The sequence below is a fragment of the Ochotona princeps genome, chromosome 3 (genome assembly GCF_030435755.1).
Source record: "Ochotona princeps isolate mOchPri1 chromosome 3, mOchPri1.hap1, whole genome shotgun sequence".
Classification (NCBI taxonomy): Eukaryota; Metazoa; Chordata; class Mammalia; order Lagomorpha; family Ochotonidae; genus Ochotona; species Ochotona princeps.
The window spans coordinates 90329686-90354887 of record NC_080834.1 but is presented as its reverse complement, the minus strand read 5'-3'; the positions used below and the strand labels follow the sequence as shown (position 1 = coordinate 90354887).

At 43.4% G+C, this 25202-nt stretch overlaps 2 protein-coding genes across 6 annotated transcripts in view; one reads left to right on the top strand and one right to left on the bottom strand.

Moving 5' to 3' along the window:
- Nucleotides 1–20346, bottom strand: part of IQCG (IQ motif containing G) — a 50059-nt gene extending 29713 nt beyond the window's left edge. Inside the window, exons 1-5 of one of the 3 annotated variants that reach the window (XM_058662041.1) lie at nt 20213–20346; nt 14503–14563; nt 12740–12995; nt 7367–7572; nt 6549–6677 (exon numbers count right to left, since the gene is read on the bottom strand). In XM_058662041.1, coding sequence (XP_058518024.1) covers nt 6549–6677; nt 7367–7572; nt 12740–12995; nt 14503–14540 — 629 coding nt within the window. In that variant the 5' untranslated portion in view covers nt 14541–14563; nt 20213–20346. Of the gene's footprint in view, nt 1–6548; nt 6678–7366; nt 7573–12739; nt 12996–14502; nt 14564–14997; nt 15069–20212 lie in introns of those variants that run through there. The other 2 variants (XM_058662039.1, XM_058662040.1) reach the window with 2 other exon arrangements.
- A 342-nt stretch (nt 20347–20688) lies between these two features.
- On the top strand, nt 20689–25202 carry RPL35A (ribosomal protein L35a). Of its 3 annotated transcripts, none has more exons than XM_004577831.2 (5): nt 20689–20748; nt 21337–21380; nt 21572–21724; nt 24019–24163; nt 25043–25202. In XM_004577831.2, exons 2-5 carry the CDS (start codon nt 21370–21372, stop codon nt 25064–25066), a joined length of 333 nt encoding a protein of 110 aa, XP_004577888.1. In that variant the 5' UTR covers nt 20689–20748; nt 21337–21369; the 3' UTR covers nt 25067–25202. The 3 variants fall into 3 exon arrangements, with proteins under 3 accessions (XP_004577888.1, XP_058518026.1, XP_058518025.1); XM_058662043.1 differs by lacking the exon at nt 20689–20748 and adding an exon at nt 20833–20851; XM_058662042.1 differs by lacking the exon at nt 20689–20748 and adding an exon at nt 20885–20903.

Genomic DNA, 25202 nt, shown 5'->3' with positions numbered 1-25202 from the left:
TAAGTTCTCGCCTTGAAAGCGAAATTCCTGGCTCCTGCTTTCGGATCGGCACAACACCACCCATTGTGGTCACTTGGGGAGTGACAGATCTTCCTCTCTGCCTCTCCTCCTGTCTGTATATCTGATTTTGCAATAAAAATTTAAAAATCTTTTAAAAAGATGTATAGTTTGCAAGTATTTTATCCCATTCTGATGGCTGTCTCTTTGTTTAGTGTCTCCTTTGCTGTGAAAAAGCTTTTTAGCTCGATGTAATCCCAGAATGAAATTCCATTTCACCATTATTTTCAGTGCTGCTGAAGGCTTACCTAAGTAGTCCTCTACTATCCCAATATCCTGCACTTTCCCTTATGCTTTCCTTCAGTGGTTTGATGACTTCACCTTTTAGGTTTATATTCCTCATCCGCTGAGTTGATTTTTGCATAGGGCGTTAAGTTACAATTCTGCTTTTACACATACAGTTTCCCCGACACCATTTGTTGAAGGGACTGGTCCTTCCTCCAGACAGTGATTTTAGCTCATTTGTCAACGATTACTTGGTTGTGGATATGTGAATTAATTTTTCTCTATTTCTTTCCTTACTGTTCTGCAATTTTCACAGTAGGTATCTTTCACTTACTTGGTTCAATTTATCCCAAGATATTTAATCTTCTTTTAGCTACTGTGAATGGTATTGGCTTTACAAATTCTCCTCAGCCATGGGCTTGTTGGTATATACAGCCTACTGGTTGTATTGTCTATTGATTTTTGTGTGTTGATTCTACATCCTGCTACTCCACCTAATTCTCGTATGAGTTCCAATAGTGGAGTCTTTGTTCCCCTCTACACAGGATCATATCCTCTGCAAATGAAGATCATTTGACTTCCTTCTTCCCAATTTGTATATATTTGATTTTTTTCTCTTGCTTAATGGGTCTGGCTAAATCTTCAAAAACTATATTGAATAGTCAATATCCTTCTCTGGCTCCATTTTAGTGGAAATTCTCCAAACTTTTCTCCATTTAATATCCTGCTGGATAGGGCCTGGCACGGTAATCTAGTCGCTAAAGTCCTCGCCTTGCATGTGCTGGGATACCATTTAGGCGCTGGTTCACATCCCAGCTGCTCCACTTCCCACCCAGCTCCCTGCTTGTGGCCTGGGAAAGCAGTGGAGAATGGCCCAAAGCCTTGGGAACCTGCACCCGTGTGGGAGACCTGGAGGAAGCTCCTGGCTCCTGGCTTCGGATTGGCTCAGGAGTGAATCAGCAGACGGAAGATCTTTCTCTCTTTCATTCTCTCTGTAATTCTCCCTTTCCAATAAAAATACATATTAAAAAAAATATATCATGCTGGTTGTAAGTTTGTCATGTGTTGTGTTGAACTATGTTCTTCTAATACCCAATTTGCTAAGGTTTTTAGTATGAAAGGATTTTGTTTTACCAAGTGCCTTCTCTGAATCTACTGGGACACCATGTGATTTTAATTCTTCAATTTCTTTTTTTTTTTTTTTAAAGAAAGTCAGATATACAGAGAGGAGAAACAGAGAGGAAGATCTTCCTTCTGACGGTTCACTCCCCAAGTAAGCACAACAGCTGGAGCTGAGCCAATCCAAAGCCAGGAGCCAGGAGCTCTTCCGGGTCTCCCAGGCAGGTGCAGGGTCCCAAGGATTTGGGTCTTCCTCAACTGTTGTCCCAGGACACAAGCAGGGAGCTGGATGGGAAGCAGAGCTGCTGGGATTGGAACCAGCGACCGTATGGGATCACGGTGCACTCAAGGCGAGGACCTTAACAACTATGCCACCGTGCTGGGTCCCTAATTCTTCAATTTCTTAATATGATGCATCATGATTATTGATTTGTGTATCTGAACCATTGCTGCAATGCTGGGATAAATCCCACTTTCATGAAGCACGGGAACCAGGATAAGGGGCTGGCCTGGTGGGGGTTATTGTGGGTCGCTCTGACTAGGCTGCAGCTCCCACTGGTTTATGTGAGGGCCGCATGTGTGCTGGGCAGAATCAGGCTGGACTGCAACACCCAGCAGAAGACAGGGCTGGAAACCAGAACCAACACAGCAATTGCAACCACCAGCTGATTGGGGTGATGGACTGTGCTGGGCCCTGTACTTGGTAGTACATACAAGAATCTGGTCTGGGAACACCTCAGACAAAGTTTTTCTGGGGATCTCCCCAATTGAACTGCTGGACTCAGAACACTAACCATGAAAAGACAGAAGATAGAACAAGTCAATCAACTACCTCAGCTATATGTTGGCAGTGAAATACTGGGCAAATGATGGACTATGTCAATCAGTGGATTCTTCAGCGACCTCATTGTGCTTGGAGTGGCGAGATCAGCAGCAATTCAGAACTGTTGAACTATCAAAACTGCATGAGCAAGACCTCGGAGCATGCCCCATATCAGGGACCGGGGGTGGGTGGGAGACTGGGAGAGGCTTCTCCCAGTCTTATCTCCCCCTTTACCCCAGATACATGAAAAAAATGTGGAAATAATAGTCTTACCCACTTTCCTGTAGCCCCTGAACTTTTTTGCCCTAATTAACTATGTAAAGATTGTCAAAAATAAAGAAAAAAAAGGTAAAAAAAAAAACAAAAAACACTTGCATGATCATTTTGATGCACTGCTAGATTCTATTAGCCAGTACTATATTCAAGATTTTTTTTGTGTCCATGCTTATCTGGGACACTGGTCTGTTGTCATTTTTGTTGTATCTTCTTCTGATTTTTGGAATAAAGGCAATGTTTGCTTCAAGTATTTGAGAGGATTCCCTCCCTTTCACATGTTTTGAATGGTTTCAGAATTGGGATTAGTTCTTTAGAAGGTTGATAGAGCTCAGCAATTGTTGCCCATCCTGGGTTTTTCTACGTTGAAAAAGTCTTATTAGTGACTCAATCTTTTTCTTGCATATTGGTCTATTTAGGTTTTTCTGCCTTTGTACCTCAATTTTCGTAAATTGTATGTGTCCAGAAAAATTCTTCTAAATTTTCCAAAGTGTTGGCATACAGTTATTTGTAGTGTTTATTCATGATTCTATTTATTTTCTGTGGTGTTCATTGCAACATGTTCATCTCTGATTTTATCAGCTGAGGTTTATTCACCTCCATTTTTTTTTAATTAGTTTGGCAATGGTGTATCAACTTGGGCCTTTTTTTTCTAGAAAAAAAAAACCTCTTAAATGCTCTGATCTCTTGTATATTTGGTTTCAATAAAGGCATTAATTGCTATAAACTTTTGTCTCTCCTTTTAAAAAAAATTCATTCACTTTTATTTGAGAGGCAGTTTTTTTTATTGGAATGTCAGATATGCTGAGAGGAAGACAGACAGAAAAAATTGGCTGCAATGGCCGGAGCTGAGCTGATCCAAAGCCAGGAGCCAGGAGCTTCTTCTGGGTCTCTTGCACAGGTGTAGCATCCCAAGGCTTTGGGCTGTTCTTGACTGCCCTCCCAGAACACAATTAGGGAGCTGAATGGGAAGCAGGGCCAACGAGACACGAACCAGGATCCTGGAGTGTGCAAGGCAAAGACTTCAGCCACTAGGCTACCACATAGGGCCCAAGAGGCAGATTTTATAGAGAGAAAAGCAAAGAGAGGAAGATCTTCTATCCACCGGTTCACTCCCCAAATGGCCACAACAGCCAGAGTTGAGCCAACCTGAAGCCAGAGGATAGCAGCCTGCCCGAGTCTCCCATGTGGGTGTAGGAACCCAAAGACCTCAGCCGTCCTCCTTCTTCTCCAGGCCACAGGCAGGGAGACGGATTTGAAGTAGAGCAGCAAGGATTCAAACCAGTGCCCATATGAAATGCCAGCACTGCGGGTGAAGGATTAGTTTCCTTTTAACACTGCTTTTGCTGTATCCCATATGTTCTGGTAGGTTGTGTTGTCATCTTCCTTCATTTCTAGAATTTTTAGAATTTCTTCTATTCATTTCTTCTTTTCATTCAGGGGCAAATTATTCAGTCTCCATGGTTTGCATATTCTCTGCCTTTTTGAAGATGTATTTATTTATTTGAAAGGCAGAGTCACCAACAAAGAGAGAAAGAGAGAGAGAGAGATCTTCTATAAACTGGTTCACTCCACCTAACGGCTGCAATAGTCAGAGCTCGGCAGGTTTGAAGTCAAGGGCTAGGAGCTTCTTCCAAGTCTTCCATTTGATTGCAGGGACCCAAGCAGTTGGGCCACGCTCTGCTGCTTTCCCAGGCCATTAACAGGGAGTTGAATCAAAAGTGGAGCATCCAGGACTAAAACCAACACTCATATGGGATGCCGGTGCTGCACTGTGGTGCTGGCCCCTTCTGAAGCTTTTTAAGTTGTTAACGTCCAGCCTCATGTCAGAAAGATATATGCTACAGTTTCAGTTTTTTGGAATTTGTCCAGAGTTGTTTTGTGGCCTAACATATTGCCTATCCTAGAGAATGTTCCATGCACTGATGAAAAAACAAAGTATATTTTGCAACTGTGGGATGAAATGTTCAGTAGATATTAATTAGTGCCATTTGGTCAGCAGTGTAGAATAGTTCTACTGTTTATTTGATGGTCTGTTCATTAATGAAAGTTGGATGTTGATGTCTACCCATTATTGTTGCACTGGAGCCTGTGTGCTAACACTTGCTTGAAATAGCCAGGTTCCCTAACATTGGGTACATATACCTTTACTACAGTCACATCTTTGTTTTGTACTGATCCCTTAATCATTACATAATGCCTTTCTTATTCTCTTTTAAACATTTTTTTTAAATAAAGATTAATTTACTTGCAAAGTCAGAGTTACAGAGAAAGAGGAAACAGAGAAAGACTTTCATCCCCACTGGTTCACTCCCCAACTGCCCACAAATACTATAGCTGAGTCAACATAAAGCCAGAAGCCAAGAGCTTCCTCCAGGTCTCCCATGTGGGTTCAGAGGCCCAAAGACTTGTGCCATCTTCCCCCACTTTCCTAGGTAATAGCCAGGGAGCAGCATCAGGAAGTGGAGAAGTTGAGATACAAACCACAGCCTATATGGAATGCCAGCACCATAGGTGGAGGCTTTGGCTCACCAACCATTTGATCTTACTTTTTTTCTTTTAAAGATTTTATTCATTTTATTACAGTCAGATATACACAGAGGAGGAGAGACAGAGAGGAAGATCTTCTATCCGATGATTCACTCCTCAAGTGAGCCACAACGGCCGGTGCGCGCCGATCCAAAGCCGGGAACCTGGAACTTCTTCCGGGTCTCCCACGCGGATGCAGGGTCCCAATGCATTGGGCCATCCTTGACTGCTTTCCCAGGGCACAAGCAGGGAGCTGGATGGGAAGTGGAGCCGCCGGGACTAGAACTGGCGCCCATATGGGATCCCAGGGCGTTCAAGGCGAGGACTTTAGCCACTAGGCCACGCTGCCAGCCCCAATCATTTGATCTTAAAGTCTGTTTTGTCTGTTATTAGGATGATTACTCCTGCTTATTCTTTTATTGGCATTACCTTGAGTTATCTTTTCCCATGTTTTCACTTTAGTTTGTATGTATCTCTGTTAGTGAGGTATGTTCATGTCCCAGATGCTCTATTTCCCAAACAGTTCCCTGCCTGTGGCCTGGGAAAACAGCAGAGAAAGATCCAAAGCCTTGGGACCCTGCACCCATGTGGGAAATCCGGAAGAGGCTCCCAGCTCCTGGCTTCAGATTGGCTCAGCTCCAGCCATTGTGGCCACTTGGATAGTGAACCAGTAGACAGAAGATCTTCTTCATATTTCTTTGTCTCTCCTTCTCTCTGTAGATTTATTTATTTTTGATTGGAAAGGCAGGGTTACAGACAGAGGAGAAACAACATAGAAGGAGAGAGTTTTTCTACTCACTGGCACTATTAAAATGCCTGTAACAGCCAAACTGGGCCAGGTCAAAGTGTGGAGCCAGGAGCTTTATCCAAGACTCCCGTTGAGGGCAGGGGCCCACTCAAGTAGTTAGGTCATCTTCCATCGCTTTCCCAGGCACATTACCATGGAGGTAGACTGGAAGTGGAGCAACCTGGACACGAACTGTCAACCATATAGGATGCCAGCATCACAAGAGATGATTTTAAATAGCTTTACCACAACATTGGCTCCCAGTTTGTCTTCATCTGAGAATTTAGGCCATTTATATCCAAGGGCATTATCAATAAGTAATGACATAGTCTTGGTATTTTTTCATAAACATTCCCATTGTTTGTTTTGTACCTTGTACCTTCAGTAGGTGAATTTTCTGTACTCACATTCTTTCATGATGTTGTCTTTATCTTTAGATATTATTTGTAAGGCTGGTATAAACAGTGGCAAATTCTTTTAACTTGTTTGTTTTGAAAGGTCTTTATTTTACCTTTGTTTTCAAATGAGAATTTCATAGGGTACAGTATTCTGAGCTAACAGTTTTTGCTTTGTTTTGTTTTTCTTTTGTTTTCTCTCCAAGCCTGTAGGGTTTCTGATATGAAATCAACTACCATTCAAATTAGAGATTCTTTTAAGGTAATTTGACATTTCAACCAAAGACTTTTGTCAAGTGTCCTTAAAAATACATCAACACAAATTACACATTATTCTGACCTGGCAATGACATCGTAGAAGTGCTTTTTGTTTTCCCTCTCTCTGCTCAAAGCTTGCAGGAGACTGGTGAACGTGCCCGACTCTCTCAAGTCCCGCATGGTATTTGTAATGATATTATTGAAAAATCGTCTGGAAAGAGAAACCAGAGAGGTTAATGAGCCATGCTTCTCTAGATATAATAATCTCTAGTATTATTCATATAACATTCAAAAACAGGTAAAACTACATGGTTTTTTAAAAAATATTTATTTATTTTTATTACAAAGTCAGATATATAGAGAGGAGGAGAGACAGAAAGGAAGATTTTCCATCCGATGATTCATTCCGTAAGTGTCTGCTTTACTAAATTCACTCTGTATCTATGTGTTGAGATATTGTACTATGCCTTGAAAAAAATGTACAAGCATTGCATGGTAATCAAAATTTTATTTTCCCTCCACCCTACCCCATTAATCAAAATTTTAAAAACATAAGTTAAATACAAATTAGAAACAAAAATACAATAATTTGCCCAAGATCATATGTGATCTATAATCCTAACCTAATCCTAGCCCAACCCTAACCTTAACCCTAACCCTACAGTTCAAAGCCACCATGCTCTGAACTGTACCATACCTCCTCGAGGCAGTCTGTAGCTAATCTTATCACCAGCTGTTGCTTTGGATAAATGGACTAACTTCTAAAAGAAGACAGCCATCAGCCATCCTTACATGCATTCTCCATGCCACCCTGCCCTGCTGCCACCGCCCCCCTTGTATGCATTCTTACATCTATGCATAAAAGCATCATTACATTTCCAAACAGGCTCATTTCCTTACCTATCATTCTGAATTTTCTTCAATGTCTCCATTGTCATTATGGTTTGCCACGTAGGTTTTTTAAAGATGGAATCCTGCGTGGCATTATATTCCACACCAAATTGGCCTCCTTTTCGGGCTTCCAGCTGCTTTCCTTTAATTGTAGATGGATTGGACATTTTCATAGCTGTTGAGATCATTGACTTTTCCAGGCTACCAGTGTCTTTCTAACAACAAATGATGTTAAGACATTTTTTTTTTAAAGAGAGACAATATTCTAGGAAACAGTGCTTATAATACACTTTTCAACCTCCTAGGAAACACCCTTTCCTTCAGTCACACACAACTTTATGTCTTCCTGCCTTCCTCCCACATTCCCTCTGTCATACTCCAACTCACCCCCTGGGAGCCTTAAACACTGTGATCAAAGCTAAAGCTTACTGTGAAATATCTCTGTTAACAGGTAATTACCACATAGGAAGTAGGTATAAAAGCTCTCTAACAGATAATGTTCTATGAGAAGATAGAATGTCTTAGAGATCTTGTATTACTGTAAACACTTTTAAAAAATATATTTATTTATTTTTATTGCAAAGTCAAATATACAGAGAGGAGGACAGATAGAGAGGAAGGTCATCTGAGCAGAGCCAACCAGAAGCAGGAGCTCAGAGCCTCCTCCGGATCTCCCAAGTGGGTGCAGGGTTTGCTTTCCCAGGCCACAAACAGGGAGCTGGATGGAAAGTAGGGCTGTCAGGGTTAGACCCAGTGCCCAAATGGGATCCTGGCGTGTGCAAGATAAGGACCTTAGCTGCTAGGCTACCACACCAGGTTAGTTTCAAATACATTTTGGAACAAGCTTGTATGTTAAGTCAATGTGACCATTTTTTTTACAGCACAGTTGTTAAGAACAATGGCTAGCAATCCCAAAAGGACAAATATCACATGTTCTCGCTAATATAAGGCAACCTTCATGCAAAATATAAGATCAATAAATATATAGGCAAACATATATGTATATATATTCACCTAGAAAAACTGTATGATGGAGACTAGCATACTAAGACGTGAAGATACAGTGCAGAATGCATCTCTACTCCTGAATAAAAGGACTCCCAACAAAACTGCTGAATATATATTGAAAATATGATGCTGGACTTTCTCCCATTGTCTATACCTAACAATGTCATGATACACTGAAATAGAAAAATGATGGACTTGTGACTGTGCTGACAAACTATACTATTTTAATAATACGGGGGAAACAGTACGGGGTTGGGGAAAGAGGAAGGATGGAAGGGGAAATCCCTGAGCCTATGGAACTATATCATGAAAAATACAATTTTTTTAAAAAAATTAACAATGGCTAGGCTAAGAGAGATTCAAATACACATTGAACAAATGAATATGTAGTACAATGAAAGGAGAAATACACACACACAAAAAAACCAGAAGCTCACAGTAGATTTAGTAGTTGGACACAGATTTTAAAAATCATATAAAGGATAAAGCCAAACTAACTTCTTTTTCAGACCCAAACTAGAATACCAAGGGACCTTAGGAACAGCATGTGTCTTTTGTCTTTTAATTGAGGATTCCTATTTAATCTGTGGCTTAAGCATTGACCTTCTTTTCTTTTTAAAAATTTATTTATTTTTATTGGAAAGGCAGATATACAGAGAGAGCGGGAGAGACAGAGAGAAAGATCTTCTGTCCGATGAGTCACTCCCCAAGTGAACGCAATGATCGGAACTGAGCCGATCTGAAGCCAGGAGCATTATGCCTCTTCTGGGTTTCCCACGTGAGTGCAGGGTCCCAAGGCTTTGGGTCGTCCTCGATTGCTTTCCCAGGCCACAAACAGGGAGCTGGATGAGAAGTGGAGTAGCTGGGATACAAACCAGCACTCATATGGGATCCCAGTGCATGCAAGGTGAGGACTTTAATCACTAGGTTACCCAGCCGGGCCCAAGGCTTGAGCTTTTGAGAGCAATGAGAAATGGGCTCTCTGCAACCCAGATCTCCATACTTGAATCCTGGGTTCTATTCATAACAGTATTAACTTCGGACAGCTATTCAATATCTCAGCGCCCCCATTTTACCATTGGTAAATGGTTATTATTTTAGATGTTATCTAGCAAGGGAGGAGAAAATGGAAAGCTTTGGAAACCTCATTTTTCTGATTTTCTTAAAAACCATTCCTCTACCTTTCATCTTGGGCACTTGAAAAATGGCACTATTTACAGATGACTAGAAATAAGTATGAACTTGTGGATGAGAACATGGACTAAATATCCAATTCATTAGAAAAGCAAACTTTTTAAGAAGCAGAATAGAAAAAAAAACTGTGGACTTCAAATTTTTTACACCAAAATAAACCCCAAAATTTTTTTAAGATGTATTCATTTATTTGAGTGGCAAGAAGACAGAAAGAGATTCCCCACTGACTGGTTTATTCTCCAAATGACTACAGTGGCTGGGCCAGAGACAAGAAGCAGGAATGCATCCTGGTCTTCCACATGGGTTGTAGGGACCCTAAGTCTTGGATCATCTTCCACTGATATCCCAGGAGTATCAACAGAAAATTGGATTGGAACTTGGAGCAGCTGGGACTCTAACCATAGATTCCAGCATGGTAGACAGCAGCTTAACTTGCTGTGCCACAACACAAGCCTCTAAACTTAATTTTTTTCTTTTGAACTTTTTTTAAACATTTATTTATTTTTATTGGGAAGTCAGATATACAGAGAGAAGGAGAGTTAGAGAGGAAGATCTTTCGTCTGCTTGTTCACTCCCAAAGTGGCTGCAACAGCCAGAGCTGAGCCAGTCCGAAACCAGGATCTTCTTCTGGGTCTCCCACGCGTGTGTAGGGTCCCAAGGCTTTGGGCCCTCCTCAACTGCTTTCCCAGACCACAAACAGGGAGCTGGAAGGGAAGTGGAGCAGCTGGGATGTGAACCAGCACCCATACAGGATCCCAATGTGTGCAAGGCAAGGACTTTAGCCACTAGGCTGCTGTGCCGGGCCCTAAAGTCAACTTTTAACTCCACTGTTCACAAACTTCTTGAAGTATCCTGGAATAGGCTTCTTTCCTGTTACGTATGAAAATTCATCCACTCATTCATACAGCAATTTGCATTTGCCATAGAATCAAAGGTGAGACTGTGTCTTAAATAAGTTATATGACTTTATAAATATAACAAGTACATACTTGCATTTATATATTTATACACAAATGCCTTACTGAAGTTTGCAAGAGTTGTTTTGTGTTTTTTTTTTATTTTATTATACAGTTCCATAGATTCTGGGATTTCCCTTACTCCTTCCCCAAGTCTCCTACCCAGTGCTAATTCCCCCCATATTATTAGAGTATTTCAGTCCTCCCAAGACAGTCCTAAGTTTGTTATTCTGCTCTTTAAGTGTATCCTGACATTGCAGGTAGGAACAATGGCAAAGAGTTTGAAACTGAATAGACTTCACTCACTACATAAGTTAAGTTTTTCTTAATAACTCTGGTGCTCAGAGGAGTCCAAAACATCAATGTCAATGTAATGACTGAGGGGAACACAGCTGAATATTGAAACAGGCTGATTGTGGCAGATCCAAGGGCAAGTTATCTTCAATGAAAGCAATGTCGAGATGCTCAAGTTGAATTTCCTCCCCCTAGTGTTCAGTTGGCTTTTAGCAGCTGGGAAACAAGATGGATGGGACAATTCAGCCTTGATTTCAGTGAGTCTATAGCTGTGCCTTGGTAACTGTGAGGGATTTGTTGCAGCTCCCTCACTCTGACAACGCACACTAACTCTGCAGATGATCTCGGCCCTTATACATGGTAGTGTAGTATAACCTAGGTACATCCTCCAATATACTGCAAAGTATCTCCATGTTACTCAAGCCCCCTAATACAAGGCACATGCTATGTACACAATGCATACTGTTCAGGGAACAATTACAAGGGGAATGGCCTGGTGCCATGGTCTCGCGGCTAAAGTCCTTGCCTTGAAAGCGCCAGATGGGCGCCGATTCTAGTACTGGCGGCTCCACTTCCCATCCAGCTCCCTGCTTGTGACCTGGGAAAGCAGCAGCAGTAGAGGGCCCAAAGCCTTGGACCCTGCACCCATGTGGGTGACCTGGGAGAAGCTCCTGGCTCCTGGCTTCAGTTTGGTTTAGTTCCAGCCATTGTGGTCATTTGGGGAGTGAACCAACAGATAAAGATCTTTCTGTCTCTCCTTCTCTCTGTAAATATGACTGTTCTATGAAAAAATAAACAAATCTTTAAAAAAAGAGAACTCTCTTATATTAACAAATGAATATTTATATGGATTTTTATCAACTGAGCACCCTTAACCCTTAAAGTGAAATTCAAAATGCGACAAAACATGAATTATTCTTTTCTTTTAAAATTCATTTATTTTTATGTGAAAGGCAGATTTACAGAGAGAAGGAGAGATACACAGAGAAAGATCCGAAAGACAGCATCCAAAGACAGGAATCAGGAGCTTCTTCTGGGTTTCCCACATGGATACAGGGGCTTAAGGAGTTGGGCCTTCCTCTGCTGCTTTCCCAGACCATACACAGGGAGCTGGCTGGGAACTGCAGCAGTCAGGATATGAATCAGAACCCATATTGGATGCTGGCACCAGCAGACAAAGGATTAGCCTATTGATCCACAGCACCAGCCCCTTCTTATTTCTCTCTCTCTCTCTCTCCCTCTCTCTGTGTCTTTTAAGAAATACAGAGGAGCTGCAAGGCTTCTTCCTCCCTTCCTCCCTTATTTGGAAGGCAGAATTACAGAAAAAGGGGAAACAGAGAGGTTGTCCATCCAATGGTTTTATTCTCCAAACAGCCACAACAACTGGGGCTGGGCCAGGGGGCTTCTTCTGGGTCTCCCATGTGGCAGCAGGAGCCCCAGCACCTGGACCATCTTCTGCTACTTTCCTGGTCACATCTGTAGGGAGCTGGATGGGACTTGAAGACAGAACTGGGTCTTAGACACTGTGATATGAAATGTGAGCGTGGAAGCAGCAGCTTAACTCACTGCATCACAATGCCAGCCCTAACATTTCCAACTTTCTGAGCAGTGTGTTGGCACTCAAAATGCTTGATTTCCAAGCATTTTGGATTTTAGATTTTTGGATTAAGGATGCCCAACATGTATTAAGACTGACCTAAGTTCAGGCATTTTAACATAATGCCAATTAACAAGTTAGAGAAGGTTATGGCTGTACCTTCAGCTGCGGTGTAATACTCCATCAACGGAAAGCACATACTCTCAGTGATTACTGTAAGCACTTCTTCACGATGAAAGTGCTATCACCCAAGTTAAACTGAGTGGATCAAGTACTACCAACAGGAGAGAAACCAAAAGATGACAAAGGCACTTCAAGTAACAGTGTCTGTACCGTAATGATGCTCTGTCTTCTTTCAAACTGAACTGGCATGATGTAGTTTAGAATAGACAGCTGGTCTGTGGTATCTTCCAGAACTGCTAAGATCCTCAGCACATCCAGAAGAGAAAGTTGCTCTGGGATTTCTGCATCTCGTTCTTTCCTGATTTCTTCTTCTCTCTCTTTAGCAGTAGGTGGTTCGCCAACCACTGACATCATCACTTCAGAAAGCCAAAGTTTTGGTGGAAGGTTTGCGCTTTCTGGTGTGTCTCTAAGCAAAGAAAAAAAAATAAGTCAGTGACCAATGTGGAAGAATTATTTAAACCAAATTCAGGCAGCACATAGAATGGCTCCTGTGAAGTCTGTACGTTCATATACTACAGTGTCATTGTCATATATTATCATTTAATGTCATAGAATGTAATTTTATTGAAGTTGGATTAAAAAATATTTTTAAAAGCATTTGTATGTGATTTTGTTAAATATGTCTCAAGTTGACCAACCTAAGGTAAACAACTGACTGTTTAATAAACACAGTATGCTCAGCCTAGTAGCTAAGACATCATCTCCCATCAGAGCACTTGCGTTGTATACTCAGCTTCAGATTCCACTTTCCTGCTAATAAAGGACCCTTGAGGGAGTGGTGATGGCTCAAGTGACTCAGTTTCTGTCATCCACATGACAGAATAGCACTCCTGGGTCCTGATTTTGGCTGCCATAGGCTTTTTTTTTTAAGATTTATTTATTTATTTTTATTACAAAGTCAGATATACAGAGAGGAGGAGAGACAGAGAGGAAGATCCTCCATCCGATGATTCACTCCCCAAGTGAGCCGCAATGGCTGGTGCTGTGCCGATCCGAAGCTGGGAACCAGAACCTCCTCCAGGTCTCCCACGCAGGTGCAGAGTCTCAAAGCCTTGGGCCGTCCTCGACTGCTTTCCCAGGCCACAAGCAGGGAGCTGGAAGGGAAGTGGAGCTGCCGGGATTAGAACTGGCACCCAAATGGGATCTCAGCACATTCAAGGCGAGGACTTTACCACTAGGCCACGCCACCGGGCCCTGCCTATAGGCTTTTTTTTTTTTTTTAAAGATTTATTTTATTTTTATTACAAAGTCAGATATACTGAGAGGAGGAGAGACAGAGAGGAAGTGGAGCCGTCGGGATTAGAACTAGTGGCCACACGGGATCAAGGCGAGGACATTAGCCACTAGGCCACGCTGCCGAGCCCGCCCATAGGCTTTTAAGGGATGAACCGGTAGGTACAAGCTCCCTCTATGTGTATATGTGTGATATAACTAAATTTTTTTAAAAGGGGCTAGTGCTATGGCTGCCTGTGTCCTGGCTGCTCCACTTCCCATCCAGCTCCTTGATAATGCGCCTAGCAAAGCAGCAGCAGGTGACCCAAATGCTTTTACCCCTGCACATGTGTGGGAGACCCGGAAAGAAGTTCCTGGCTCCTGGCTTCGGATCGGCACAGCACCGGCTGTTGCAGTCACTTGGGGAGTGAATCACTGGATGGAAGATCTTCCTCTCTGTCTCTCCTCCTCTCTGTACATCTGCCTTTCCAATAAAATAAATAAATCTTAAAAAAAAAAAACTATTGCCAAAGTCTTGACCACTCCCCCAGAAACTAGGTGAAATCATAGAATTATATTTGAAGTCAACAAGCTATAGGTCATTTGCTACACAGCAAAAGAGAAAATCGCACACACAGTTAAATAGAAAACATTTAAATACATATGTAAATCTGCACAATAAATTGGAATTTTAGACATACCCTTCCATTCTTCCTGAGTTAGCCTTGTTATCCTCCATGATACGTTTCTAATTTCCAAAAACTGCAGTGACTTAATATGGAAAGGAAACAGACATTAGTGATTTAATATGGAAAGGAAACAGACGGTACAATGGCTCAACTAGCTAATCCTCCACCTGCTAGCATCAACATGCCATAAGGGTACCTGTTTGGTCCCAGCTGCCCCATTTCCCATCCAGTTTCCTGAGTGCGGCCAAGACAGCAGCTGAGGATAGCCCAAAGCCTTGAGACCCAGCACCCATGCAGGAGACCCGGAAGAAGCTCCTGGCTTCAGATCGGTCCTGCTCCAGCCATTGGAGAGTGAAGCAGCAGATGGAAGATCTTCCTCCTCTCTGTAAATCTATCTTTCTAACAAAAATAAATCTTAAAAAAAAAGGCACGCTGAATGATGTTTCAGTTATTTCTAACCCTCTTCCATTAGCATAAATTTAAAGAATTACAAGAGCTGTGGCTTATTTCTTCCTTTGCATAGTATGGGAGTCCCAGAGCTGAAAGCAGCACTGACACTGTGGGGTGCAGGTCTACCAGGAGGTCTGCTTAATTACCTGCCTATCAAAACAGAAGACATACTCACTCTTCAAACCTCTTGTTTAAGGGCATTAATGCCCAACACTAGCATTTTTTAATGTATTCATTTTAAAAGCAGACTGACAAGAATGAGAGACTGCTTCATTCCCTAAATGCCTACAACAGCCCAAGCTAGTCCAGGCCAAAGCAGGGAAACTTCATCTGGGTCTCCCAAGAAGGTTGCGGGAACCCAAGTCCTTAAGGCTTCATCTGTTAGGGCCTGCTGCAGTAGCCTAGTGGCTAAACCCCTTGCCTTTCACACGCCAGAATCCTATATGGGTGCCAGTTTGTTTCCTGGCAGGCCCATTTCCCATCCAGCTCCCTGCTTGTGACCTGGGAAAATAGTTGAGGATGACCCAAAGCCTTGGTGACACTATGCCTGTATGAAAGACCTAGAAGAGGCTTCTGGCTCCTGGCTTCGTATCAGCTCAGCTCCAGCTGTTGTGGCCACTTGGGGAGTGAATCAGCGGATGGAAGATCTTCTTCTCTGTCTCCCTCCTCTTTGTATACCTGACTTTCCAATAAAAATAAATAAATCTTAAAAAAAATAAAGACTTTATCTGCTGCCTTCCATCCAGGCACATGAACAAGAAAATTGGGTCCGAGGCCTGCAGCAGCCAAGCAATATTGATTATAGGCATTCCAAGTGACAGCCTAGTCTGCATCACAGTGCCTGCCTTAGTTTAGGTTTACTGTAGTCTGAATTGTTTTTTATTTTATTTTTCTATCTATAACATTTAATTAGATTGAATTAGATCACTCTTTCACTTCTGCCAGTTAATTTATTGCACCTGGACTTACAATGGAGCCTAGCTTTGGAAAACAGTATTAATCAGGCAAGAGTTTAATACTGCTGTCAAGAGGTTACCCCTCCACAATGAACCAAAATCCTTTCTGATTAATGGCCTTTAAATGGCAAAACAACATGTAGACAATGGGATGCTGGACTGTCTAACATTGTACCAGCAATGCCAGGGCACACCTAAATAACGGACTGATGGAATCATGGCTCCTTATGAAGGACTATACTACTGCAGCATTATGGGAAACTCAGTTGGGGTGTGGGGCTTTTGGGGGAGGGTATGCCAGTCTCTGCGAAATTGTACCATAAAATTCAAAATAAGAATTTAACAACAAAGGGGGGTGGAAATTATAGAGAATTTCACTCTATACTTAAGTGAGTTTCCAGAATGATTTTTTCCACAGTTAAGTTACCCTGTATGATTTTTGTCTCACACAGCAAAAATCTTAGATGTAAGAATTCAAGCACGGGAACCGGCATATGTCGCACGTGATGCCACCTGTAACACAGGTGTCCCATCGGAACACCGCTGCTCCATTTCTGTTCCAGCTGCTTGCTAATGTGCCTGGGAAAGCAGAGGACAGCCCCTGACACTCAAACGAGAGACTCAGAGTTCTAGGCTCCTGGTTTTTGCCTGACCCAGTCCTGGCAGTGTGGCCATTTGGGATGTGAAAAGTAGGTGAAAAATCTCTCTCAACTCTGTCCTTCAAATAAAAGTCTCAAAAAAAATTGAAACATATGAAACAGAAACTTTATGTAAACTGAACAAAGTACTCTAAAGGAGTAAATACTGCAGGGGCAAACTCAGCAGGAAGCAGCAAGAATCAAACAGAACTTGATGTTTCACTGCTGCTTAGGCACAGTTCTACAGTCTGAAATCCAGCGCTTCCATGCTCATCTGGTTTTTCATGTCTCATGCTGGACCCTCAGGAGTTATCAATGACACCTCCATCATTTTGACGTTCCTTGCACTCCCTGCAACCCAGCCCATCACCCAGTCCTGCAGACCTGACCGTCCATGTCCAGTTCCCTCAACACCACACCAAGCCTGGCTGCTTTTTCTTGCTTGACCTGCTCTAATGGTCTCCAAAAACAAAATCATGCTAAAAATCAAAGACTCATCTTGTAAAAACAGAAAAGCTTATCCTGTCTCTCCTATAAATCCTCCAATGGTTTTCCCATTGCATTAGGATAAAGACTACAATTCTTAACTTGGTTCAAAGGATATGTAGGATCTAACTTTCACTCCATTCCCACTCCCTACCCCAACAAACACGCATACCTTATTCCTGTATAAAGCCCCCTGACCCTGCCCTTTCCTTGCTGCCGGGGCTTGGCCTCAACAGGCTGCTTTGAGTCCAGTGCAGTCACACTCCCTTCACTCTGGGCTTTGTAAATGCTTTTCTTTCAACTTGAACCACTCTTCTTCCCCTCACCTCTCCATCTTGTAAAATTCCACTGACCCTAAAGGTGTGGCATTTTCCTACATGCACACCTTTTGCCCCCACTCCCAATACCCAATTTTCTGCATTTGTGGGTCCCCTGAAACTCACCCATATGGAGTTCATCAATGGAGATTTCAGAAAAATACCTGAAGTATAGGCAATTAAGATCAAATGTGAATACCTAATCCTCTAGTTCTCTCCCTGCTAGTGTCATTCCTCTATTAAAAGCTGTATTCCTCTATCAAAAGCCATGCCTCCTATCAGGCCATCGTCTCCAAACTACCCCTCTCCCAAGGCCTGGTTAATCGCTTTCTGAGAGAAGTCTCTAGGGACTGTCTCATCCTCTGCCGTTTCAGCTCCTACCTACATGTCTGCCTTCTTTCTTTCTCTTTAATTGAAAAGGTAGATGAACAGAGAGAAGGAGACAGAAAGATCTTCTATCTGCTGATTGATTCTCCAAATGGCCACAATGGCCAGAGTTGAGCAGATCTGCAGCCAGCAGCCAGGAGGTTCCTCCGGGTCTCCCACATTAGTGCAGGGTCCCAAGGACTTGAGCCATCTACTGTTGGTTTACAAGCCACAAGCAGGGAGCTGGATGGGAAGTGGAGAAGTCAGGATACAAATGGCACTGATATGGGATGTCAACTCTTGTAGGCTGAGGATTAGCTGTTTGCACTACCATGCTGGTCCTGGTGTATACATATTTGTAAACAGATCACTTATTAAACTCATAATTCTGCCAATGGTTTTCTTCCAGGACAACACTGAGTGACACAATAACGTATACCTGGCATTAACTTATATGCTTACACAAGAAAACTCAAACAAGAGTTCCATTGGAAACACTGTGTGTGATATGGACTGGTGCTTCTGATTCTGTCATATATATTTTTAAATTTTTTTTTTGAAAGGCACATTTACAGAGAGAGAGAGAGAGAGAGATAAATCTCTCTGTTGGTTCACTTCCCAAATGGGCACAGTGGCCCAAGGTCAGCTAATCAGATCCAAAGCCAGGAGCCAGGAACTTCCTCCAGATCTCACATGTGAGTGCAGGGTCCCAAGAACTTGAGTCATCCTCAGCTGCTTTCCAGGCTATGAGCAGGGAGCTGCACTGGAAGTAGAGCAGCCAGAACTAGAACTGGTGTCCATAGGGATGCTGATGCTATGCAGGAATCCAATTTTATCATATTTTATTTTTTAAAATAAACAGAACCAACATTGTGGCATGACAGGTTAAGCTGCCCCTTGTAACTCCAGCATCTCATTATCCAAGTGGCAGCATTTGAGTCGCCACTGTTGCTTCTGATTCAGCTTCCTGCTAATGTGCCTGGAAAGCAGCAAATGATGGTCCACATGCTTGAGGAACAACCATGCACATGGGAGATTCAGATGGAGCTCCTGGTTCATGGCTTCTGCCTGGCCCAACCCTGAGTTTTGCAGCCATTTGAGGGTGAACCAGTAAATGGAGGTTCTGTCTCTCTTTCTCTCACCGTCACTGCCTTTGAAAATAAGTAAACAAATAATACAATCTCACTGACCCACAAATAATTCAGAAAGCATTATGGAAGACAGTGTTTAACGTCATAGTTAAGAAACCTTTGTAGGGGCCTGGCACAGTAGCCTAGCAGCTAAAGTCCTCACCTTGCATGTGCCGGGATCCCATATGGGCACTGGTTCTAATCCCAGGAGTCCCTTTCCCATTCAGCTCCCTGCTTGTGGCCTGCGAAAGCAGCCAAGCACGGCTCAAAGCCTTGGGACCCTGCACCCGCATGGGAGACCCAGAAGAGCTCCTGGCACCTGGCTTCGGATCGGCGCAGCTCTGGCTGTTGTGGCCACTTGGCGAGTGAATCAGTGGATGGAAGATATTCCTGTCTCCCCTCCTCTCCATATATCTGATTTTCTAATAATAATAATGAAAATCTTTAAAAAATTGATCTCTCAGTATTGGAATTTCTAGTACATCTCTGTGACAGAGAAAATGGGATGGAGTTTGGGCTTTATCCTGATGTATCTGAGAGCATCTGATTTAAATGTAACATACAGTTAGTTCATAAAGATTTGGGAGTCATCTAGTGCTAGTCTGATGGCCTACAAGGGTAAGTCTGTATCTGCAGTCATGGGATGCCGCTTTGAGACCCCGGCTGCTCCACTGCTGGTTCAGCTCACTGGCAAACACCTGAGAGAGCAGCAGAAGACCGCCCAAGGGAACCCTCCACGCTTGAGGCCGACCTGAAAATGCTCCTGTCTTCCAACTTTGGACCATGCCGGCTCTTGCCATTGCAGCCATTTAGGTAGTGAGGCATTGGTTAGAAGGACTCTCTCTTTACCTCTTTCAAATAACAAAAGTCATCCTTGGCTTCTCTCTCCTATTCTCCATTCCCCAACATTCCTGTTACTGGCACATGTAAAGTACCTTAAGAATTTCAGTACTCATGGGCTCGGCAGCGTGGCCTAGTGGCTAAGGTCCTTGCCTTGATCCCATATGGCTGCTGGTTCTAATCCCGGCAGCTCCACTTCCTCTCTATCTCTCCTCCTCTCAGTATATCTGACTTTGTAATAAAAATAAAATAAATCTTTAAAAAAAAAAAAAAAAAAAAAAGAATTTCAGTACTCATCATGCCTGGCTCCACGCCACCCTCAGTCTCAGGGCCACTACGCTGGCCTCCTCACTAACCTTCCTGCTGGTACTCTCGCCCTCTACCTCAACACAGCTGAAGCCTGTGAAAAACTCTCCCCTTGCTAAACGGCTTCCCATCGTCTAGCAAGGGCGAAAAGCCGTTCTGGCGGCGGGGGTGTGGGGCGGCCTAATTTCTCTCTCTAGTTATCACCCTCGAAAGGCAAACAGAGTCCTCCTCACCCTGTCAGTCAAAACGAAGAGTTTCCAAGAGGAGATAAAGGAACAGGGGTTGGTGAAGAGAAGTGAAAACGTCGGTAAACAGAAGGGAGAACTCCTCCTGCCTTCGCGATCCCGGCCTCTGTCTCCAAGACTCGGCCCCGAGTCTCCGTTTACCGGGGAAAGAAACTTCCTCGGGATCCCAGACAGAAACCTCCGGCTTCCTTCTGAGGTACCTGTGTATCCAGGCACCCGGCGGACGCGTTTCTATGGTGACAAGGGCTCGGGGACCTTCTTCCTTTCTTCCTTTAGCTGGCTGTCTTTTCTCCTCTTGAATTCCCAAACAATACATACCACAACTTACAAAGATAGAAGGTCTTAAAAAAGGGAATTGTAAATGTGCTCATGAATGTGATTCTCGTCAGTCCAGAGGCAATTTTTTTTTCCGGCGATAGGGGAAGACACCTAAATTTTGGGGCGGGGCGAAGAGGTGTTTAATCCCACAAGGCCAAGCGACGGGGCCTCGTCTTCCTCTTTCCGCCATCTTGGGTCCTGTGGAGGTGAGTTGGGAAGTTTGCTGCTGCACTTGTGGGGCAAATAACCGGGTTGGAGTCACCCATGTGCCGAGGCGAGGCTCTGAGGCACTGCCGGCCACTGATATTTGTGTTTCCCAGGAAGAAAGAGGACAGGATGGAGGAGATGCGGGGCGGATGGGGTAGGTCCCCTGGCGCGCGGGTACCCGGCGCCCGAGTCTTGGAACTTGAGTCCTGGGCTCAAGCCATGTGAAGTAGGAGGACAGGGTTCTCTGGTGGCACGGTAGCAGGCGAGGCTGACTTTTTTCCCATTTGTTTTTGGTGCCGCCCTCATTTTGTCTGTCAGAAATCTTGAGCTGTTTTGCCCCCAAGCCGGCTCATGGAAGTCTTGCTTCCCATCGGCATTTTCGGCGTTTCCGTTTGAAGTTCCTATGAGTTGGTTGTTTGAGTCTGTAATTTTGCCACTTTGGGAGTTTGCTTCGGTAGCAGCCACTCTGAGGCTTGGGAGTTCCCTTGCCTGGTGTGAAATCACCCGGCGAATTTCCCTACCTAGGGGCTAGGTGGGAAGTTGGCGTTGTCGGGATTTTAGGGTTTTTTGTGCTTTTTGTGTTCAAGGCCTGCTGGGAACAGGACTTCTAGAAGGCAACAATGTCTGGAAGGTAAGCGCTTCTGGTCTACTTGGTGGCTCTTTTGCTGAACGTTGAAATTGGTGGGAGGAAAAATGAAATGCTTGCTGGACTTAACTCGGAGTTGGGGAGGGAGGGATTCATTGCTGGGCAAGCGGTTGCTAGCTTGGTGAAGATTAATAAGCTTTTTAAAACAATTAGTATGAAATTGTCTGTCTTGTTAGGCTGTGGTGCAAGGCCATTTTTGCTGGCTACAAGCGAGGTCTCCGGAACCAAAGGGAACACACGGCCCTGCTGAAAATCGAAGGTGTTTATGCCCGGGATGAAACTGAATTCTACTTGGGCAAGAGGTGTGCCTACGTGTACAAAGCAAAGAAGTAAGTGCCTACTATTGGCATTGTTTGAAGTATTAACCTGATGGGTTTCATTTTCCTGCAGGGAGATGATGATGATAATGGTAAAGTACCATTGTGGCCTCTGCTTTGGGTTTTTAAGGAATTTTATGGGACGTGACAGAAGGACGTTACTTTAGTAGTGCGTGGTGGTAGAATTTTGGAAAGATTGTGGATGTTAATTGTTTAAAGGAAATGGCTAGTTAGGCATTTTAAGGGTTTGTAGGACAGATTCATGTATCAAATTGTCATGTGTGTCTGTGTTGTGCCGGTTTCTGAACGGTGCTAAGGCATAAAGGTGGTTTATTCAGATCAGCCCAGGTCTCCCAGCCACCTCCCCCAGCCCAGCATAGCCGGGTAGGGGAGGGGCAGCCGCTGCAGGATCCGCAGGGCTAGCAAACAGCAAGCCCGCAAGCCAGAGAGACAAAGAGAAAAAGGAAAAGACCCTCGAGAGCCCAAAGCTCCCCAGTTTTTATACATTTCAGGCTATTAATTATACAGTCATGATCTAGCAGGCTTCTATTGGTGGGTTTGAAACTAGCAACTTTCAAAAAGTACAAATCGATGAGCTATAGGGCGGTGGATCTTATCAAACACCAGGTACCTCCTTCCTGAGGAGTGGTCTGCCTATGTGACCTGCCAGGTGTCCTGCTGGGTGTCAGGCCTAGAATCCACACAGCCCCCAGCCAAGCCATCAAGGTGGGATCACAAAGGGCAGAAAACTTCCAGGCTCTTAATCTGTACACATTTGTTTTTACTGGAAAGGCAGATTTAGAAGAAACGTTTTTTTCACACCTGAAAGGACCACAGTGCCTGGAACTGAGCCATCTGAAACCAGGGGCTTTTTCCTGTTCTACATGGTGCAGGGTCCCAAGGCTTTGGGCCACCCCCCACTGATTTCCCAGGTGATAAGCAGGAAGCTCAGTGGGAAGTGGTGCCGCTGGGACTTGAACCTGACGCCTTATGGGATGCTGGAACATGGAGATTAGCTAATTGAGCCATGGGCACTGGCGCGAAAACCAGTCTTAAAGGGCTTTGTGAGCCTGTGTGCATTCAGCTGTGTTTCTGCTCTTCCCAGTTAGGAGTCATTCTTGGTTTCTTTAGTGTTCCCCAACTCGAGGACACCCTGTTTTCAGGTCTTCAGCTACCACATGTATCTCCCTCTTTCCTGTGTTCATGCCAGAGAGTCAGGGCTGTTTCTTCACTTTCCAGGCTTTTCCTCTTACCATCTTGAGGACAAGCCATCTCTGGCTGCTTAAACTTAAATTTTTGTACATGCAAATACCCTCAAATTTGTCCTTCCTAGAATAAGCGGTTCTATGAGGGATTGACAAAAGTTCCTGGGATATAGTAGGTATTGTATCTACTGAGTGGATGCTGTTAGTGTGGTTTTGTAAAAGGCTTATTTGTATTGCAAAGTCAGATATAGAGAGGAGAAGAGACACAGAGGAAGATGTTCCATCCGATGTGGCCACAGTGGCCAGAGCTGAGCCAATCTGAAGCCAGGAGCCTGTAGCCTCTTCCAGTTCTCCCACGCGGGTGCAGGGTCCCAAAGTTTTGGGCCCTTTTTTCTTTCAAAATTATTTTATTTTGATAATCCTTACATAGTTGATTAGGGCACAAAGAGTCAAGGGCTACAGGAAAGTGGGCAAAAAACAGTTGTTTCCACATTATTGTTTTCTGTATCTGGGGTATGGGGAGAGATAAAGTGAGAAGCCTCTACCCATCCTAGGTCCCCAATGTGGGGCATGCTGTAAGTGTCCTGCTCAAGAGGTTCTGATAGTTCAACAGTTCTGAGTTGCTTCCAATCTTGCCATTCCAGAATCCACTGGCTGACATAGTACAGCATAGTGTGTCTGCCCAGATTTTCGCTGCCAGCACATGGCTGGGGTAGATGATCCATTTGTTCTGTTCTCCATCCTCTGTTGTACTGGGTATCCTCTGCAGGTTCCTATGGTCTGCCATATCCTCCATGTGTACCTGGATATGTTGTTTGAGTCATCTGTTACTATATTCTTAGTCCACAGGCATGGAGCTGGCAGGGAAGTGGGGCTGCCAGGATTAGAACCAGTACCCATATGGGATCCTGGTATGTGTAAGGCAAGGACTTTAGCCGCTAGGCTACTGTGCAGAGCCCTGGTATTTGTGTACTTTAAAGTTTTATATAATTATAAATGAATAACCAGAATTGAGAGACTGATTTAATGTCAGTATGAAAAAATCAAAGCTATAGTGGCTGCATGAGTTGTCATGTGTTTTCTATTCTCTTTTAAAATCAGTAACACAGTGACTCCTGGCGGCAAACCTAACAAAACCAGAGTCATCTGGGGAAAGGTAACTCGTGCTCACGGAAACAGTGGCATGGTGCGTGCCAAGTTCCGAAGCAACCTGCCTGCGAAGGCCATTGGACACAGAATCCGAGTGGTGAGTACAATTACTCTCATACAGATTTTTTTTTGAATCGGACAAAGCTTTGACCTTTAAGATCTTTGAGATTACCAAATGGTACCAGTTTATTATATTGCAAGGCTTGTAGTCAGTGTAAATAATACAGAACATGTGCTCTTTTTAATACCTCCCCATATGCAACTTGCAAGTGTGACAGTAGATATTATATTTTGTAACTGATGAAGAAAACTAATGTTTAAGTCTCTGCACTTAAATCCAAGTCTTGGGCTCCAGGTTCTGTTTGCAACAGGATTTTATCCAACGACTCCTGCTTTTTTCTTTAGTTGGGTTTCTTTAGTAGATTTTGTTCTTGGATCTGTGGGAACAAATAAACTTATTGAAATTTTTTTTTATTCATTTTGCATTATGTGACAGTTTCATAGGTTCTGGGAATCCCCCCACCCCTCCCCATGCCCTTCCCCTATGGTGGATTCCTCCACCTTGTTGCAGTATTAAGTTCAAATTTAATCAAGATTCTTTCTTTGCGATCATATACCAAGCATAGAGTTCAGCAACTTATTGTCCAGATGAATTGAGCAGTTTTCTTGGGGAGACCATTTCTGGTCTGAAGGTAGAGCTGGCAGAATATCATCCCAATCAATTAAGAGCCCCAACATAACATCAACGGCAATTTACAGCACTATGGAATTGACATGGTTTTGAGTAACCAGTATGTTAAAAAAAAATGCAAGTTCTTTACCAATCCTATGATTAGCTCATTGACATTTCAATTTTAGTTTATATACAGGTCTGGCCAAATAAACTTTTTTTAAAAACAACTTTTTGGTCATTAGAGGAAGAATGTGTTTATAGAACCTCTGCCTAATGTTGTCATATGTTCTTTTTCTCCCCCAGATGCTGTATCCCTCAAGAATTTAAAACTTGAAAATAAATAAATAAAAATGGATTGATTATCTTGTATTTTTGTTTGAAAAACTTAATTGGCCTATGTTGAGTTATTGTGTGCTTAACTGTCATTAAACAGCATTGTCAGAATAAAAGGATGCAGAACGCC

Excerpts from the sequence above, each read along its gene's own strand:
- RPL35A (XM_004577831.2), top strand. Across the intron at positions 21,725-24,018 it reads TACGTGTACAAAGCAAAGAA|TAACACAGTGACTCCTGGCG; the intron begins GTAAGTGCCTAC and ends TTTTAAAATCAG. Across the intron at positions 24,164-25,042 it reads TTGGACACAGAATCCGAGTG|ATGCTGTATCCCTCAAGAAT; the intron begins GTGAGTACAATT and ends TTTCTCCCCCAG.